The 20,720-nt window shown below is 34.1% G+C and overlaps 1 protein-coding gene across 5 annotated transcripts in view; it reads left to right on the plus strand.

Annotated features, from left to right (window-relative positions):
- Positions 1-617: 617 nt before the first annotated feature.
- Positions 618-20,720, plus strand: part of LOC143257484 (cilia- and flagella-associated protein 206) — a 93,067-nt gene continuing 72,964 nt past the window's right edge. The window contains exons 1-3 of one of the 5 annotated variants that reach the window (XM_076516237.1): positions 618-902; positions 11,975-12,104; positions 20,133-20,213. In XM_076516237.1, the coding sequence (XP_076372352.1) occupies positions 11,994-12,104; positions 20,133-20,213 (192 nt within the window). In that variant the 5' untranslated portion in view covers positions 618-902; positions 11,975-11,993. Of the gene's footprint in view, positions 903-11,974; positions 12,105-20,132; positions 20,214-20,720 lie in introns of those variants that run through there. The other 4 variants (XM_076516235.1, XM_076516238.1, XM_076516239.1 and 1 more) reach the window with 4 other exon arrangements.

A 20,720-nucleotide genomic window follows, 5' to 3' on the forward strand; every position in this document is an offset into this window, starting at 1 on the left:
AGTCTTTTCTTCAGTTTTAATTGTTTAGTTATTATATTCCTATAATCTCTCAGTATTGTTGAAATTGAGATTAATTATCTATATATCCAAAAATGCACAGGCTTTCATAGGGTGTCCTAACTTTTTCACACGATTGTATACATGCTTACTGTCGTACAGTGATGGTATGTATGGTAATATGAGATTGAGTTACTCTTTGTTCTTTTCCGATTATGTTCTTCTATAAATTAGTAATACTTGTTTTGTTTTTGTTTTTTTTAGAATTTCGCACAAAGCTACTCGAGGGCTATCTGTGCTAGCCGTCCCTAATTTAGCAGTGTAAGACTAGAGGGAAGCCAGCTAGTCATCACCAACCACTGCCAACTCTTGGGCTACTCCTTTACCAACGAATAGTGGGATTGACCGTCACTTTATACGCCCCCACGGCTGGGAGGGCGAGCATGTTTAGCGCGACGCGGGCGCGAACCCGCGACCCTCGGATTACGAGTCGCACACCTTACGCGCTTGGCCATGCCAGGCCTTAATTAGTAATATACATTACAAGTTGTGTTCCAACCTCGTTTAGTTCCTGAAGTTCAGGCATTTTAAAAATACGCTGTTGTAATTAAAACATGACAGTGTAATGTATACTGACACAAATTGCATAATTTCTAATTTTTAAACACTTTTCTGTGATTGGACTCTCAGGTGATACTTCTTTCTGGAGTTTATTTTACGCATGTAAATAATAATATATTCATTAAAATAAAACATCTGTAAGGAATGAAATAAAATTTATTTCGTAAGATGACAGTTGAAGATTAAAATTACATTCAAATTGGAGAATGCGGAAAGTATGTATAGCACGTGAAAAAGTAATGGAATCATACGCTCAAATACCAACAGTTTGGTAGTGATTGATAGTAAGTTAATTTTACGCAAGAATTTGTAGGTTTAAATTAATCTTATTTCCCCCGTTTAACACGGAAATACACTAAACTTTTAATATTTATATTATTATCATTTTTGTTATTAGCCATCAAAAATATAGTTTATATGAAATTGGAAGTGTGTATATGATGAAAAAAATACTAAAATTTATAAAGGCTTAATGTATAATACTGTAAAGACAGTGGCAATAAAAATCGAAAAGGCTCAGAAAGTTAAGTAAACCTTTATTTTTAAATTTAGGTATATTAATACGTATCGTTACTGTTACTAAATCAGTTTCTATTTAGCACACGTTAACTGTTCTTATATTGGGTAATAATTTTGTAACTGTTGATTCACTGCTGCTCCTTTCCTTCTCGATTGCCATTGTAGTAGCAATTAATGAATATTATAACTTATTCATCTCCTTGAAATTTATATCTCCCACTTTTTGTAAATATTGCTAAGTCAGTAAATGTTGAATTCGAAATCTTTATATACATACTGTGTCTGAATGGCAGACATCGATTAAATTTTAGGGTTGGTAGATTATGTACCTAACATTAACAGTGTAAAGTATTTTTTAATCTTTATTACTGTTAAAAATAAAAGTTAGATATATAAATATGATTTGAAGAGGGATATCACCAGGCTGCGAACTTCAAGTATATTTTCAGTTTTTAGGTTCCTTATATGTCTACAACATTTCACTAAATTTCTGCTATACATTTTTTTTTTTGTAAACTTTAAAAGACAAAATTGAAATAGAAGTCTACAGCCATTTGTCAAAGGTTTTTATTTTCTGCATTATAAAGTAAGCATATTGGTAAATGTATTTTCACACTGGGAAAATTCTTTTTTACAAATGTTTCAACTTTTTATAAAGATGTTGCTGCTTATGTTTATGAGAGTAAAGGACTTACTCAGCTTAACTGGATTTTTTGAAGGCCTTAGATTAAGTGTTACATAAAAAAACTGATAGTCTGTTGGAGCTGAATATTAGCAGATTTGTGTTTCATTAAATGAATAGTACAACCCTTGTTATCCCTCAACTGTTATTTATTTAGATTCTAATGCATGTTATGCCATTCAGAAACTAGATTTAAGGTAAGAATTAATGAAATATTATTTATTTAATTATTTTTAACACCAGTTATTTATAATTAGTATATTTGCTTGAATTAACTGTGATCTCACTGAAAAGAACTGGCAAACCATCAAGATAGTATTTTTGTCCTTAGACCAGGTCAATCACCCACAATATAAAAGGTAGAAAAACTACATAAGTAATTCCAAGAAAGAAGATGTAATAGTAAATGTAAAAAAACAAAACAAATAAAATCCAGAAAAATACATAGGTGATAAATAAATTAAACTTCTAGTAGTAAATAACTTTCACAATTATCAGTTTTATTTTCTGTTTCTTTGGTGACACATTGAGCAAACTTTTTCAAACTAGAAATAGTGTTTCAGTTAATGACAGAATACTGTTGGACATACTGAAATGAACTTCTTTTGATATGTTTTGCAGTAGTTTGTTATGAACTGACAGGTTTGTTTCTAGCTTGAAAAATAGTATTTGCTTCAAACATTGTGAAGAAAATAAAAATTATAACCAATTGTTTTTGAGGTGATTTATATCCAAAAAATAATTTTTTCATGAAATAATAAAGGCAGTTTTATTTTTCTAACAGGATCATTAAACTAATGATGGGAGCTAACACTTTGCAGAAGTTTAAGAGTGGAATTTATGATTTTGTAAAACATAGAGGTTCTGTACATTTTCACTCAAGTTCCCACTGAAATTATGAGAACGAACTAATGAGGAATATTCTTCACATTATCTCTATTGGTCTCACAGTTTTGATTGTTTTTTGTGTTTGGTTTTTGACTGTATATGGCTTAATAAAGATTATTATTTTGTACATTTTGTGTATTGTTCTTTCTTGTTAACAAACTCAGTAAAGAGCTCAGAAAGACACAAACCTATCCTGTTTAACATGATATTTGAGAAACCTTGTTTAGTGAGCCCTACTTGTTTGTTCTGATGGAAGTTTTTACACTGGTGAATACTATAGTATGCTTGCTAATTTTCAATTAAACCTTAAATTCCACTTAGTAATTTATTGCCACAAAAGCCTAAGGGAGCACTACAAAAGGATACAAGATCTGTTTTTATCCGTAAACATCTTAAGTTCTTTTTTGTTTTCCTAAGTAGCTCTTTAATTACAGTTTAAATCATCGTTTGCTCTTATATGCACTAGAAAAAAAAATCTTTGGCACTTGCAAACAAGCTATAGTCCTAGTCTTTGTATATTACCTGCTACAATAAACTGTAAATATATTTAAGAAGAAAGTTCCTCACTGTGTGTAGGCCAGGTGGTTTGGGCTCTCGACTCATAATCTGAGGGTTATGGGTTCAAATCATCATCAGATTAAACATGCTTGCCCTTTCAGTTGTGGGGGCATTATAAAGTGAAGGTCAATTCCACTATTCATTGGAAAAAGAGAAGTCCAAGAGTTTGCAATGGGTGGTGATGACTAGGTGCTTTTCCTCTAGTCTTACACTGATAATTTAGGAGTGGCTAGTGCAGATAGTCCTCATGTAGCTTTGCACAAAATTCAAAAACAAACACTGTGTGCACCTCTTGATCATTTTCTTCTATGTTGTAAGTGGGCAGAAGCTTAGCTACATGAGAGACTGGAACTGCATTTCTCACTTAATCTGTCTTTTTAATCCTAGTGTATTATTAACTGTACACTTTTATAAACCCAGCACTTTCTTCTTCACTCTCTCAAAGCAACCTTATCTTATCTGTATCCACCTTTGTCTTCCATCTCATAATCTTCCTTAACCTTGTGATGTATAATAGCCATTGGCCCCACACATGAAAAGAACTCCAAGTCTGTGCTTTATAATCTACTTATGAGTTTTCTTATCATTATGGGGCCCCATTTTCTGAATTTTGCACTATCCCTGGCCTTCTTTATGCCTCGGAGATCATAGAAAAAGTACTTTTCTCAGACATTCTATTTTTGCAGATATCCTTGACTTCATGGAATCTCAGGTTTGTATGGCACATCTCCACCTTTCTTGTTTGATACAGGCCTCTTGCCTTTCCCAGTCTTCTACTGGATGGTTTCCTGCATTTCCCATTTGGGATTACCCACTCTGGTACTGGCTCCATATTCTTTCAGAACATAAAGGAGATTTCTCTTATTTGCAGGTATTCTTTGCTCTTGTGGAGAAATGACAACAACATTGATGACCACTCTATGATGGTTCCTGTCTGTATGGGAGATCTTCACCATTGTTAAGTAGGCCATTCAGGTTCTTACAAGTGGATTGGACCTTCATTTCATGTTTCCTCTGTTATTTGTCATATTGGCTGTCTTTCTTCTCCACAATGATCATCTTATATACAGTTGTTAGGTACAAGCTGTTCAGAATCTTCTGCACAAAGAGGTCATAGAGAGTCTTAACTCCTTTTTTATATGGTTTTTAGGATTGTTTGTTTGTAGTACCAAAGAAGATGTGCAGTTAGTTTGCCATTGATCTTTCTGGTCTTGCCCCTTTCTACCTGCCTCCTCAATTTAACAAAGAGTTATTTCTTTCTCTCTGGTGGTATTTGTCACCCAATTTATGGCTGATAAAATTTGATGTTGTGCAATAACTATCTTTATATTGCAGTTATGGAGTCTTCACATCATTATTTGTATTTTGTGCTTGAGAGACAGGTTTCTTATTTTTGCACTTTTCTGTTTGGCTACACATCTGCCCCAAATGTGTTTTGCTGGATAGTCAGATTCTTTTCATGTCATCTTTACTCATTGGGCATTCACACTCACCATTATATGGTTGATTGGCTTCTTTTTGCCACTTGGCAGAGCTTCACATTTGAGCTCTTTTTATCCAAAGCTTCTTTCTTGAGCAGAGTTTCTCATCAAAAGGAAGTCTCTTCCTACTCCCACACAGTACCTCATCCATTTAGGGGTATTTTTCAATTTACATCTTATTTGAACCTAACATTTTCTCTGTGCTTTCAAACCATAGAATTGACCTTCTTTCTAATATAATTGTCTCCACCAGTGCAAGCAGTTCTATTTCATTTGGAAGTGTAGACATCCTTGAAATCACTCATTCCTTTGGGTTGTGTCCACATGCGTTCCTTTGAGTGGTCATCATGGGACCAATGGACCTACAAAACATCTATACAGAAGGGCTAAATTGTGTGGTGAACCTATCAACTTCAAACCTACTTAATTTTGGCTAGTGGTTGAACATGAGAATAGGTGTTCCTCTCATGCCCACACATCCAGAGATACATATTTTTGCAGATTTTTAGATGCTTTCTTTCAGGGGTGGAGGAGCTTGTGTAGGGGATATGGAACTCCAGGGTCTTGGAACAGAGGAGGAATCTTTCTTTCTACTTCAGTGTTTTAAAGCTTCTCACAGTTGAATGAGCTATGTCTTGTATTTTCAAATTGTTGCAAAGGAAGGTTGTAGTGCATTATTTGGACAATTCCAGTGTCATCTTCTACATTTCCAAGCAAGGGGGCACATACTTCCAGGTCTCTCTGTTTTTAGACATTGAATCTTCTCTTTTGAGCCCACAGTCATCAGAGTTTTCTCCTTGATTGTCACGTTCCAGCTATTATGAATTTATTGGCTGATCAGAGTTCTCATGGAATAGATGCTTTATTCACAATTTGTCATAGGATCTTTCTCTTTTTGTGATGCTTCAGACTGATGCTTTTGACAATCACTGGAAGGATTGGATGGGTCTTTATACATTCTTTCCAACTTATTTGTTGCCCAAGATTCTTGGACTTGTTTATCCTTTTGAGTTCTTCTGGTGCTGCTATATTGGCTTGGCTGGCCTTCATTTCTGCTCTCTTATTATTATCAGAAATGCCAACCTCTTCCATTTCTTTTTTGGTCATCCATTTTCTGTTAGCCTCAGTCAGACATTCCTCAGTCACCATTCCTTGACTTTATGTCTGGCTTTTATGTGGTCCATTACACAACTTTCAGGTGACATCTTCATTAATCAAGTCCATTCAGCATTTGTTGGATGTTTATCAACAGAAATTATTACTTATCATCAGTGGTCTTTCAGATGAGGTTTTAATTGTTCTCATTCCACTATGCCATGTATTTTTTGATTTCTCACATAGTTATTTGAACAATTCATCCATTTCTTGGTGTAAGGCAGTAGCTTTGTTAGCTACTTTTCATTTTTCTAGAATATATGAAAATTATGAATCCATGGTTTTTATCTTTGCTTTTGAAATATTTTTGGATTATCCATTCATGAGATCCTATCCAGGTTTCTAATTTGGATATTTTGGTGGTTCTTATTGCCTTATCTAGCCTACCCTTCGAACCTTTTGCATCATGTTCCCTATATCACCTTTAGCTTAAAACTTATTTTATTCTTTTATTGGCCAGTGGGTATTGATATTTGGATGTCTTTGAATTTTATGTTCACAAGACTATATACCATTCCACTTCTGTTTTGTTGTATCCTGATAGATTTGTATCAATGCTAAGATGGGAAGAGGAGAAAAACTTTCCTCATGATATAGCAAAAGTGTAAGAGAGGTAAGTATTATTGAAAATACCTTTTTGGTGTAGGAAAATATTAACTTTTGGTATTGCAAATCATTCTGTTTCTTCATTTCTTGACAAATCTATTTTTAGTTTTACATTGGTATTACTATAACTTTTGTTGTCAATTTTTTTATTTGAATTTTGTTACCAACATCTTCATCAACTGAGAAATGATTTTTATAACTTTTACTACTTATTGCCACTCAGTTCACAGTTGCTTACAGAATTATTAATGATGTTTTTTGTTACAACTGTTTTGGTCTTGAATTTATTTTATTCAGTACATGAAATTATTAAAGAAGAGATTTAAAATAAGACTGAAACTAGACCTATAAGATTTTATTTTGCTTTTTAGTGCCAACTTTCATGTTTTCATCTCTTTCTTACCACCCTCCAATGTTACCTCATGTTCCATAACCATATATTTGAGTAATTTCATTGTGCTTTGGAATGGTTTTCTGGAGAGGTTTGTTTTCATTTTACAGCTTTAGACCATACTACTACTCTATCTCTTTTTACTTGATACTTTTGTTGTTTGGACTTGTTAGAGATTCTCATCTAACTAATGTTATTCTGTCTCATTCATTTCTTTGATCATCACCAGACTCCTTTCCATAGCTAAAATATCTTTGAGGTGGGTGGAAGTTCCTGACCTGAACTGAGGTGGCTTAGCATCAATCCTCATTGTATTTCTTGGTTTCCTGTCTTTCTCAACCTTACACTTCTGTTCCTGTTTCTAAGCCTGCTCAGTCCATGTCTCCTCTTCTCATTGTAGCTTCCAAATCACTGTTTTTCCCTATCCTTCGACATCCTGGTGTTAGGATTGTTGCTTGTCTTTTCAGTGACTATTCTGTCAGGTCTGATCCAGTAGGTGACCATCTGTTTCACATGCTAACCTTTGTTTTTTTGTTTACAAATGGATTATTTGGGTTCTCACCCATGGCATATTTCTTCACTTCTCTTCTCTCCTGGCTTAGCATGGCCAAGTGGTTAGGGTGCTCAACTCACAACCTGAGGGTCATAGGTTTGAATCTTCATTCCACCAAACATGCTCGCCCTTTTAGCTGGACATTATAATGTGATGGTCATTCCCACTTCATTGGTAAAAGAGTAGTCTAAAAGTTGGTAGTTGGTGGTGATTACTAGCTGCCTTCCCTCTAGTTTTTCAGTGCTATGTAAGGGATGGCTAGTACATGTAACCCTTATGTAGCTTTGTGCAAAATTCAGACCAAACTGTTCCTTTTCTCTTTCTTTTTCATGTTACCTTTCCTTGCTCTCATCCCATTTATCTTCAGCATCTTGTGAATGCAGTCTTGCATTTTTTGGCTAAGAATGCCATTGAGAAGATATTTATCCCTAGTCCAATATACTGCTTTCATTTTTTTGTAGTTCCTAAGAAGATAAGAGACTGGCATCCACTTATCAGTCTTTCATATTTCAGCTAGTTTCTTGTTTTTCCATGGTTTGTGATGGAGTTTTACTTTCCCTCTGGTGGAACTTTTTGCTTGATCTATGGATGACCAAAGATGACATATTGGATGTTTCCTTTACATATTCCAATTGCCTTGTTATTGAGACATATTCTGTTTTGTCCATTTGAATCAATTCTTTACGTTCAGCACTTTTCCTTTTGTCATTATGTCTGCTTCTTACATTTTCAGTTGAGTCATGGGGCATTTGTCTACTATATTCATACTTGCCACTCCCTTGACCAGATTTCCGTTTTTTTACAGAGGCATCCCTGTTGAATGATGACATTACTTTGTCAGCTCAAACTTTTCATAGTTTGTCAGATGGTCCCATTTCCTCCTTCTTCTTGTGGATAGGCTAGTCAGGATTTTTCACACTTTGTTGCAGGAAATTCATTACCTGTTTCACTCTTTTGTATTGTATTTTTACCAATCCTTAGATGAGATCCTTTAGGCTGACATGTGGACAAAGCTGCATATGTTTGCTTTTCATCATTTGACTGTTTCATCTCTTGCAGGATTTCTACTCCTAATGAATATACTGCTTCAACCCATATGCAAGGTGTGTCCTTTTTCTTTTTAATTACCCTCATCAGTTTTACAGGATTTTGTCAGGTTGCTGGTGTTGCCTTCTCAAAATCCACATTGGGCTGGGGGTAATGAAAAGCACTCAAAGTATCCGCTCTGGTATAACCAGACTATTATGAAAAAAGCTTGCACCATGGAAGTGACTGCCCATCTCTTGGGCTCACTCTTGCTGGCCTTTAAATATAGAGTTTCAAAGGTGCTTATTGCATTGTCTCCAGTAAAAAAAAACTCTTTCTGGCAGGCACAATGTTTCTTCTTTTGAAGTGGAGTGTGAGAGACCCTTGCCACAAACCATTTTCTAGCTGATATAGTGGTGTGCTTTGGAGAATTCTTTACTGATTGTGTACAGTGCAGTATAGTTGAAAGTAGGGCAGTAGTTACACTATCTATGTAGTGCACTTCACCCATAAAACAGCTAGATGTGCCCATCTTTTGCATCAGGATAGGTTCATCATTCTTGTCTCAGTTTGTCCAGTTGAGTTTAGATAAGACAGACATGCTACATTCAGATCATACCCTACCTACACAACACTTCTTAGTCTGACAGTCACATTTTGCAGGTATTCAATTGATCATATAAAATATTCTGCCCACCCTTGTGGCACTTGGAGTTCTTTTGTTTTCTCATTTTTCTTCTGGAAAAAAGTTTATTCTGGTAGATACAAGGTGCAGTCTCCACAGGTTTGTCTCTGTGGTGCTGCTGCCTCTTGATGTCATACTCCATGAACTTTCTTTTGGGCACCTTTTGAAGGAAGCTCTTCTATGTTTAATCTTTGCACTGGCTTATTCACCATTTCATTATGGAATTCTAGCTGCTATGTGTGTGAAGGTGAAGTATTGTCTTGAAAGTTAACATTTTCCTTACCTGAAAGTGTATTTTTGATAAATACTTCTTTACACCTTCCCTACTTCTGTTGTTCTTTTTTCTTGTCTCATCTAAGGATGAAGTTATTTTGAGAGCAAGTGCCTACTATACAAGGAAGTTTTGTCACTCTTCTTTCATTGGAGAACTTTTGTTTCATGATGATGCCATCATGTATTAACACGGGTAATATTAAATGTGAATTTTAGATGGGTGTTAGCTCAAGGCTGTTGGCTTACACGTCTTATAGGCAGATGTGCAAGGGATCAAATTATGTTGTGTTTTACTTGTTATAGCACTCACTGTAAACAAGTAACAAAAATTGAATGATGTCTTTATTTTCTGTAACTCATGTTATTATGGATCCTAAAACCAATAAAGTCATGAACTTACAAACAATGTGGTGCATGAATAGTTTAAAAAAATTGTACCTCTTTGGTTGTGCTACATTTTACTATTTTTATGGGAATAATCTATTTGATATTTCAATTTTTTTTTCATACTTTATGTAATTTGGAATTTCCTCAAAATTTATTAAAGCAAACAGTAAGAGCTTACAAGTCTAAATGTAACATGGCCATTACAAAGATAAGTGGATGGTTTCAATTACAGTGTAGTAGCAAATGAAATTACAAACTACATTTTCATATTGTGCAACATTGGTATCACATTTCAGTAAACATAATGTTAACCTGAACCATGCCATGAAAAGCTTCTTACTCCTACCTGTAATTGTATCTTGTGTTTAAGATTGGTTAAACCCCAACAACTTAAAAATTTAACTAGTAAATACTGCTACAGAATGAACTCCTGTAATAATAAACCATGTTTGAATAATGACAGCTAAAGCAGGTATGACTGTTTAATGCAATACTAAAAGAATGGACAGAGTTGGAAAACAAATTGACAGAAACTATTAAAAAACACACACTGCTAATTTCTGCCTAAAAGTTAGTACATTCAAATTGAATTTTAGCAATTGTTAATAATATAATAATTCAGTTGAAATATCTTTATGATTTTATGTAAACAAAGAATAATTTTTTCGTATAAAATCAAATCACTGAAACTATTCAAAAATGGTTTTTAGAAATAACTTTCATAGACAATGGAAGTATTCACATTTGAAATTATCTTTGTTCTGATTGCATCAAGATAAACATTCAGACTTTTTTAATTTGGATAAAACTCTATCCTTAATGTTGAAGGTGTGTTGCATAATCCAGGTGGTATTTGGCTGATTTGATGTTTTCTGGAAGAAAGTAGGAAAGATGTTTTTTTTTTTTCCATACTTTCTTTCACCCACCTCAATTTGCCATCAGTGAATTAAAAATTTTTTCTCTGCAAGGATATTTTCAAATTATTATCATATTCTGTGAATTGAAAATAATACCTATTTATCACTTTCTGTTTAAGAATGTAAATTCCATTTTCCATTTAGTATCAATTGTGATGTCAAATCCTACCAATGGCTTTCTTAGAATTAAGATACTTGTTGCAAACCAGGATGTCTTCATCAGAAAAACAACAACATTGTATAAATTGCATCCAGTGGATTTCAATATATAGTTAACAAATGCCCAGAGACCTTAAAAAAAAAAGATTAAAAACCCTTTTACAGTTTTTACTAAAGTTTTTCAAGGTTTTTCTGAAAAATTTCTTTAGGGCCAATTTCTTGTTTCTCAAAGTGTTTCCCAACATTTTTTTTAACATGTATAACATTTAAGAACAAATCATATTTAAAAAAATGATGGGATTAAAAATTTCATCTTACTGATCAGTGAAAAACATTATTTTAAAAAGGTTCAGTGACTTAGCTACATGTATGTTTCCTACATCATAATTAGAATCCCTTTCAAATTTCTGAAAGAGCCATTGTTATCATTGTTTCTTTTGCTCTTAACCTAATCATAAACACTCTTCAAGTTATATTTTATGTTTTTGAGTCAAAAGACTTTTTTGGTTCTGCTCTGCTTAAACTATAACTATCTTGATTTAAGAACAAAAAAATTTTGGCATCCTCCAATCTAAAGAGGAATTCATCTTGGAAGCTAGAGGGTTTTAATTCATTCCTTGCTAGATTCCTCTTTTTATTACATTTTAGAAAATACTTTAAATTGGTAAAAATAATTTTAGAAGGCTTGTATTTCTTTTTAATTACTTTGATAGAACTGTGTGGAATAAAGGTGTATCAAGTTTCATTGACAGTTCTATTTAGAATAGTTACCAAACACATTTCAAGATATAAAAATTATATATATAGATTTTTATTTATTTAGGGTCTGAAGTCTTGTCAATGTAATAGCTTTCTATAAAAATGTTAAAGGTAATTTGAATTTGAGTGTTTATCTAAATTAGCTTTTTCCTTGATAGGATCTTTGATGTGCTGAGTGAGAAAAGCCTTACAATCCAAAAAAATACTTCAACATTATATTTCTTTCATTATAAAATAATAATTTATTTTATAGTTGTAGATGCTTTTGTAGATGAGTTTCTGTTCTTAATCATTATTTATTTGTTGTTTTCTTTTAGGCATTGTAAAATTTAAATAATGACAACAAATGAGGCAGCTATAAGTGTGATAAAAAACATCATAAAGGAAATTGTGCAAGAATGTAGTCTTAGTGGACAAGATGTATCTGATAACTTAGCAGCATTCATAGTAAGTCATAGGAATTAATTATTAAATTTCAGTACACGAAATGTAACAATGTATATAAAACTATGAAATGTTAAACATTTTAAGGTGCTTAAATTAGATGTACTTACATCACCATATGATAAACTGTTATATATGTTTGTTGAAGAGAGATTCTAATATTTCAAACACTTTCTGTCAACCCCTTCCATGATTTACTTGGATTCTCTCAATGCTTCAAAGAGTATTTGTCCAAGTAATTCAGGCAAACCATTTTTCATTCTATTTTTAATTATTTGGCCAAATTTATTTGTATATTATCATATCAGTGCTTGTTTAATGGTATTGTAAATGTTTTCTGTGATAATTTCCATTAGATTTATTCTGTGTTGTAAACACTGGAGTAAAGCATTTGTGTTACATATCATATATAAGTCTATATATGTTACATGTATGTTTTGAATATAGTGTGTAAAAATATAATAACAGATTGTAAAATATCTTTTGCTTCATTAACATACAGGTGTAGAACATCAAAAAGTGAAATAAAAAATTTGACTTTTTCAGCTAATTTCTAAAACAGTCTGACACAGATGGTGTTAAAAATGAAACTTTTAAACAGAAGGAAAGCAAAAACTAAACTTTTACTTTTCAAAATTTTATGTACTTTTAACAGAATGTAAAACATAAAAATTATAATAATCACTTATATTAATTATTTAAATTTCCAGCACAGTACATGACCACCTCTCTCATTTTTTATACGTGCCACAAACCTTCTATCTCCCCTACATTGAAATTCATTCCACTGTGTATATTATGATCATCATCATCATGCATTAACCTTCCAGTAATAAGAGTGCAACATACTATCATGACTCCCTCTATTTCATTTCTGTGAAACTATTGCTTCTCATGTTGCAGTACTTATGTTCAGATGTTTTTTCTTTTGATGCTCTTCATGTGAATATTTTTAATATTTTATTTCCAACATGGGATTTCTTCATTATTATTATTTTTCTTTGCATTGAACAAATTTTTTAATTTAAAAAAAATAATTTTCCAGTCTTTGTATTTTTTCTTCACATTTGCATATTTTACATCAAAGACTATTGTTTGATTTACACATTTTTACAATGAATTCTGAGGTTCGTGCTCCCACTTTGGATGTTATATGTGGAGGAAACCCCTTGTTGGATTTCTCTGCTATTATCTATGGTGCATTTAATTGTTATATGGGTCATTCTTCTGCTCTTGAACTTGCCACACAAATCCTCATTAACAAGCCAAACCTGTTTAGGCCAATGAAAATTTGATAACATTTCTCACCCATTGGATTTTACTGTGTTTATCTCTACCACTTCTACAGAATAAGTGAGGCCTAATACAACATTTTTTGATTTCTTGTGCATTTTTTATCCAGTTTTCTGTTTTCTATGATTTCTTATTACTTCCAATTTGGTGTGTTTTTTGCCTTTTGCTCTTGCTTTACAAATGTGATTTCACTGTAGTTGGGATTTTCTTAGTTGTGATATGACCTTCTTGTGGGTACACTTTCCACTTCTATTCTTTTCATGATGTCTGCATTTTTTTCTTTGGTGATATGTTTTCAATTTTTAAGTTCTCACCCTTAGGTGGACATTTTCTTCAGGTTTATGGATGACAAATGGGAATGTTGCAAATCATTATTTGCATATATTGAAATTTCTTTACTCACAATCCCCTCTCAACTTATTCTCAACTGGGTGATCCTCTCTTCAACACACTGCCCTTTGGACTTGCTTTGGCCCTGTATTTTTTGTTAGGCATTTGTCACTTATATGCTGTTGGGTTTCACTTCATCTTTCTTTGGTTGACTGCCTACTGTTCATTTGTTCTGAACAGGAATCCACCTGTTACTCTTATTAGCTGCTTCTGGAGGTGGTTGTAATTGGTGGTTTGAAGTTGGAGAAGTCCTCACTGTGACTCATCCATTATCTTGTCCACTTGGGTGTTTTTCTGTGCACCTCTCAGTTAGGTCTGTCCTTCTCCTCTTCAACTTTGTTTGATGGGTTTTCTGTTCGATTACAGCTTACAATGTTATATCACTTTTGAGGATGTGATCTTCCAAGGTAGCCCTTAATTCATTAGGTCAAGCTCATATATAGGTTCTTTTGTGAGCTTTTCACAACCAATGGTATTTTGTAGGGATCCTTTGTTGGAACTCATTACCATTTCTTCTACTGTTAATAAGCATTGGTGGTTAAATATGGCTCACATGTTGGTGAGCTTCCTGCTTTCTCCATGTCATCTGATTTTCCACATTACATGGATGGATCCTTTTGGGGATGGAGGGCATGGTTTGATCAACAGGGAGATCTGGAGTTTTTGGTCTGCAGCCAAGAGGTCTTCTTCTATCAACATCTTGTAGCTTTTTACTGTAGGTAGTGTTTTGTTTTCTCTATCTGGCCAGAAAAATCTATTAGTGATTCATTTCAACTCTTCTTTATTGATTACTTATCTCAGTTACTAAGGTTGCATTCATTCTTCATCACTCTGTATTCATATTTTGTTTTCCAATAGTTTTATTTCAGTGTGGTCATCCTTACATTGATGTTTTTGCTACATTCCTTAACCACAAGTTGCCTTGATTTTTTTTCTCCATTTTCTCATTTTTCGTTGTAGGTATTTATGTTTTCAGCCAGAATTATACCTACACATTTGTCTATCCTCCGTTCTCCATCTTCTCGTCATGATTTCATTCTTCTTTGATACTTTGTGTTCAGTCCTCTAGATAGCTCTTTCCTGGCTTTTTCAGATATGATATCTACAGCTTTTACAGATTCAAGTTTCTCCTTCATTACTTTTTTATGCAACCCAATGCAAATAGAGACAAATGTACCAAGAGTAGTTTTCATCCCTTCTTCATCACCCTCAGTCACTGTTGTTTTATCCAGACTTTCCTGCCTTACATTTTTATGCCTGGTTTCTCTCTGATCATTGGTGAGATGATCTGGCTTCTTCCAATGGCTAACCTCTTTTTCTGGCTTGTCTTCATTTGCCCTATTCCACACCATGGCATTATCATCCTCAGAAGCCAGGAAAGATCAGAGCTGTCTTTGATTGTAGCATTTGTTATCAAGGAGACTGCCTGAATGACAAACTTCTCCAAGGCCCATACCTCATGAATTCCCTAATCAGCATCCTGTGTTGTTTTCAGGAGGAACCTGTGGCCTTCATGGGGGGACATTAAGATGTTTCACCAGTTTTGTGTGTATCTGAACATAGAAACTATATGAGACTTCTCTGGTGGAGAAACTGTGATCTGTTGATAACCCCCTGCACTTTCAAAATGAAAGTGCACTTGTTTGGTGCCACATCTTCACCAGCTTATGCAAATTTTGGCTTGAAGAGGATTGTAGCAGATGGATGTGGGAGATCCTCTGGAGAAGCTTTGAGTGAGATTTATATGTGGATGATGGCTTGAAAGAAGCCATTGAGCTGATAAAAGATGTCCAAGCCTTATGCCTCTTAGGAAATCTTTGACTTCACAAATTCATTTCCAACAGCCATGAGGTTATGATGGTAGTCCCTGAGTCAGAAAAAGCTAAAAAACCAAAGAACCTAGATCTACACTTCCGACCAGTTTCCCATTGAACAAGTACTTGGTACTCAGTGGTGTACCGAATCAGATGAATTCAATTTTTGCCTCTATCTACCACTATGACCACTAACTTGTAGGGGTGTCCTTTCACTTGTTGTATCAATGTATGATCCACTAGGAAATATTGCTCCCTTCACATTACTTGGAAAGCAAATCTTGCAGCAGCTCTACAGAGAAAACACTGGATTGGATTAGTCCACATCATCAGATCTACAATCATGATGGGGACAATGGCTGGTGGAACTGGGCTCCCTCTCCAGCCTGAGACTTCCAAGATGCTTCAAGCCAAGAGACTTTGGAACCATTTATCACAGGGAATTCCACCATTTCTCAGATGCAAGCCTCTCAGACTATGGGTAATGCACATACCTCCAAGTAGTGAACAGTAAAGGACAGGTACATTGTTCTCAGGTACTGGATAAAGCCAGAGTTGCTCCACTGAAGGTTGTAACCCTTAATAAAATGAAAAAGGACTCCTGAACAGGAAAATTGAGAAAGAAAACTTACCCAGTCAAAGTCTTACTAAATTCTGATATTCTAAAATGGGTATAGGTGGAAAACAATGACCTGAAGAGGAAGAAAATTGCAACCCAATGCAAATAGAGACAAATGTATCACAAGTAGTCTACATGCTTGATTGAAGAAATACCAAAGGATGACAAAAAAGAAATGTCAATGGACATGTAAGGTGTCAAAGGGTATGAGAATACACTCAGAATAAAATAAGGGAGGAAGATGATAAAGAGCAAGAAGACAATCAAATGAAATTTCGAATCTAATTAGCAAAGGAGGAAGGAAAAAGAACATAAACAGATGATGGTTACCAAAGAAGTAAAGGCATAAATACACATCAAAAAAGGAAGCCATGCAGGCAGCATAACAGAGAAGAACACAGACAGGACAAAGAAGTCTATTCAGGTCAGAACAAGAATAAAGGTGTCAAAAAGAATGAAGGGAAAGCTGCTACACAGAGGAGTTATCTTCACAAGCTGCTGAAGTGTTAAGTGAGGACAAAACAATCTGGAGAAAGGAGAAGATATGAAGGATAATAAAAGAGTAAATGAAACATTAATTGCAAAGAAACAGACCCCTGACATCCCTAGACAAATAGGAGAAGGAAGGAATACCTAATGAAAGGTGAAACAAGGAGCACTGAAAGAGTGGTTTGAATGTATGAAAAGTGAGGCAGTGCAGGGCCACATTAATATTCCCATCTTGAAGGTCAGCCCACCATGATGGATGACAAATCCAGAAGGAATGTATCCATAGGTAGTGTAGAAGGTTCAGGAAAAATTAATGGTGTGAAGCAAGACCACCTGAAAATCCGAGACCATGGAAACAGAAGACCTCCAATCCAAAAGTCAAAAGAGGAAACCTGTATGAGTAATAACAATGAGTTGATCAGGGGAAAATTCTAAATACAGAAATCTGTCTTGTGTGATGTATTCTGATCCAGTAACTCAACCCAAGTGTTGTATTACTGATCTTTTTATTAAATAGCAAGTTCCAAGTAATAAGCAACCAGTAATATAACACTTGGGTTAAGTTATTGGATCAGAATACATCACACATGACAGTGGGCAATTACAATCATAGTTTGAACACAAAAAACAGGAACAATCCATATCTTGAAAGTTTTCTTGTGTCTGCTTTGTGATAACAACAATATTTCTTGGAACAGTCTCAGTCTCGTGTGGATCTAATCCAGTGTACAGATGCTCATCTCCTTTATACAGTACTGTATCACTACGCTCAGCATTTGAATTGGTTTACAATCAGGGTCTAACACTCATACATGAAAATACATTCAAAGGATTATATCATTGATTAAACAGTAAGCCATAGAACATTGTTATATATTTGGATAAAACTACATATAATGCAATCTGAAAGAAATCCAAAGTTACAACTTGTACTAGTTTTAAATGCACAAGATTTTCATTCCACAAAGGTGATTTGGCTAGGGCCACTTCTAACTAATACAAATTATTGTTTAGTACTGAAGATGCTTGAAACATTGCATGATACAAATAGATAAATAGTGTTGAGCAAAATATTTATCAAAACTTCACACTCCTCACCAAAATAACTTTGACTTTCTGAGGATCATTGAGAATACTGAGACCTAACACTTAGACATAATACTGAGAGCTGTGATAATTACAAATGCTGACCAAAATGCCTAATACATTATCAATACATCATACATTATTGAAATACAATATTAAATCATTCAGTAATTCAATACTGTTCTCTCTCCAATAGCACAACTAGTTTGTGAATAGGGTATTTTAAGATGATTGAGATAGTAACTTTCCTTCCCTAGAAAGATTCGGATCCTCAGTGAGGAGCTTCACCTTTCTCACTAGATTGTCTTGGTCAGGTATAGCTTCTATAACCTTGCCAAGTCTGTAATGACTTCCTACTATATCATCATCTTTCAACAGGATGATATCACCATCTGGTTACAACCTGATGTGAAAAATCACACCACCTCTGAACCACATATACTCTTCACCCATCATATAAAAATGTCACATATGGTAAGTGGTACCTGACCAGCTCTTTTTTAATTGTTTAAATCTGCACTGTCAGGTCTTATTGACTTGTGTATTACAATCTCATAGCTGCATATTGCATGCTGCAGAGATGGGATGTTATACGAGATAGCTTGGAGGTTTATCCTCGTGATAGAATCGCTTCATAAGTTTGTCTGTCCATGGACTGTATCCATCAAATTTTACTCCCCTTTTTCTTCTAGTGGAGTTTAAGAGTCTTACCATTTTCCAGTTCCAAGCTCATGGATTAGTGGACCAGGAAGGCATCCTGCTGAATGTAGTAACAAAATACCAACAAAATATAAAGATACAGAAATTGTTGTAAAACCATGCAGGTGAAAGTAGGGTTGTGATGTTCTGCTGCTGTAGATTACATGATATTTTCTACCACAAAACATAAAAACAAATGGGAATGAGATGTCAAAATTACAGTTGATAGTTGATCACTTTGATTAAGGTACTTCCTTCTGCCCCTATGTGGATGTTAATTCCCAGTGACCAGATTTTGGATTGAGAGTAGATCCTGTTGACATAACTTCTCACACTTGTGTTATAGATGTCTATATTCATCTCTCATTTATACTCCATCGATGTTGGGGGTCATGGTGGAGGTAATTGCAGATTGTTTCAGTTCCTTCTGTTCTGTTCTTCCTTGATGTTTTTTATTCTGAGGATGTTAATGTACTTGGGGTGGTTCCCATCAGTTTCAGTTTTGAATGAGATGGTCAACAGTATGTAGACATCTTTTTTGATACAGGATGTTGGTTACTCAAATTGATTTATCAATTTATCTTATTCACATGGGTCCCGTTCATGAATGAAGGGGCTACTAGACTCCCTCCAGTCTCATGAACTTAAGATTGTATGATCCTTTATCCCACCTCTACCTGTTTTCTGCCCAAATATGTGACATTTTTATATGATGGATGAAGAGTATATGTGGTTCAGAGGTGGTGTGGTTTTTCACATCAGATTTTTGAATCTGACTATCTCATTTTAGGGAGTACCGTTCAGATGTTTCTTTTTTCCCTTTGCACTGGTTCCTTCATCTATTCAGTGTGGGATTCTAGCTATTTATGTGAGAAGAGGTAATAAAATGTATCATATTGGAAGTTATAATATTCCAGTACTGAAATAGTATTTTCAGTAGGTGCTTTCCACCTTTCCTCCTCCACTGAAAATCAGTGCTTCTTTCTCCACCAGTACACAAAGTGGTAGTTTGCTAAAATGTAATAGAGAAAATCACATGCATTATGAAAGTATCTCACACTCTTATTAGTGGAAGGCTGACACATGATGATTTGCATGAGGGATGTATTGAAATCAGTCAGTTTCAATGGAGATGAGAGAAGGCTTGTGGCATGTGTGAAAAGTTTTAGTGCATAAAGAGGTCAGCACTGAATAATAATAGCTATTTATGTGAGAGGAAGTGAGTACCTATTAGAAATACATTTTCAGTGTAAGAAAATTATAACTTTCAGTTTTATATTCTTAATTCACTATAATTATAAATTAAAATGGTGTGTAACTAATGAACTATTGTTCAATCAACTTGTAAAAAAGTTTTTTCTTGGCAATAAAATATTTAATATTAATTTCTTCATTCCATTTTATATCTTTTAGAATAACAATTCAATTTTGATTTGTTTTCACTTTTTTTACCTAAACTCTATGCATGCAGTGCAAGATGTCATGAAATGGATTATTCACTATGTATCTTTTAAGTCCATTATAAAAATTTTTTTTGATGTAAAATTAAAATTTATGTTTTAACAGTTATAAGTTTAATCATATATAAGTTAGAATTACATTGTTCATAGTGATATGTTCATATTATGTTTTCCTTGACAGCTCAAAATAGTGACACTTAGCCAAGGTAGTAAATATACTGAGAAAGCTCTTAGCAGAGAAGATGTAATGAATCTAGTTCAGGTAAACAATATTTTTGACATGATATTGAGACTACTTTCTGCAGAGTTAGGGGATCAGTACCTGAATGATTGTTCTAGTTTTATTTTCTTGAAATTAGGAAAGATGTTTACAGAAACACATTTAAAAAGAACATTGCATACACTTTTTGAAACAGTTATATTTTGATACATTTACTGTGTGTAAATGAGATATAAATAACTTTGAATAAGTCTGATGATAAACAACAAAATGTAATGCAAGAAAAATGTTCTTTATTTGGTGGGGGGGGGCACCACTACTGTATCAGTTTTGTAGTGTAAATTTTTGGTTTTGTAAAATTCACTTGGCTTATATGCAGGAAACTTGTATATAGCTTCTAAGATTTTCACTATAAATTGGCAATTCTACTATACTCCTGTGGATCAAAGATATTCATTTCCTGTCTTAATATTCTCTAAATTATCTGTCTCTTGTACTTGTGGGTAAACATACTTTCTCATAAATTAACTGAGCAGTTCTATCTTCTCT

Source organism: Tachypleus tridentatus, chromosome 7 (assembly GCF_004210375.1).
Source record: "Tachypleus tridentatus isolate NWPU-2018 chromosome 7, ASM421037v1, whole genome shotgun sequence".
Classification (NCBI taxonomy): domain Eukaryota; kingdom Metazoa; phylum Arthropoda; class Merostomata; order Xiphosura; family Limulidae; genus Tachypleus; species Tachypleus tridentatus.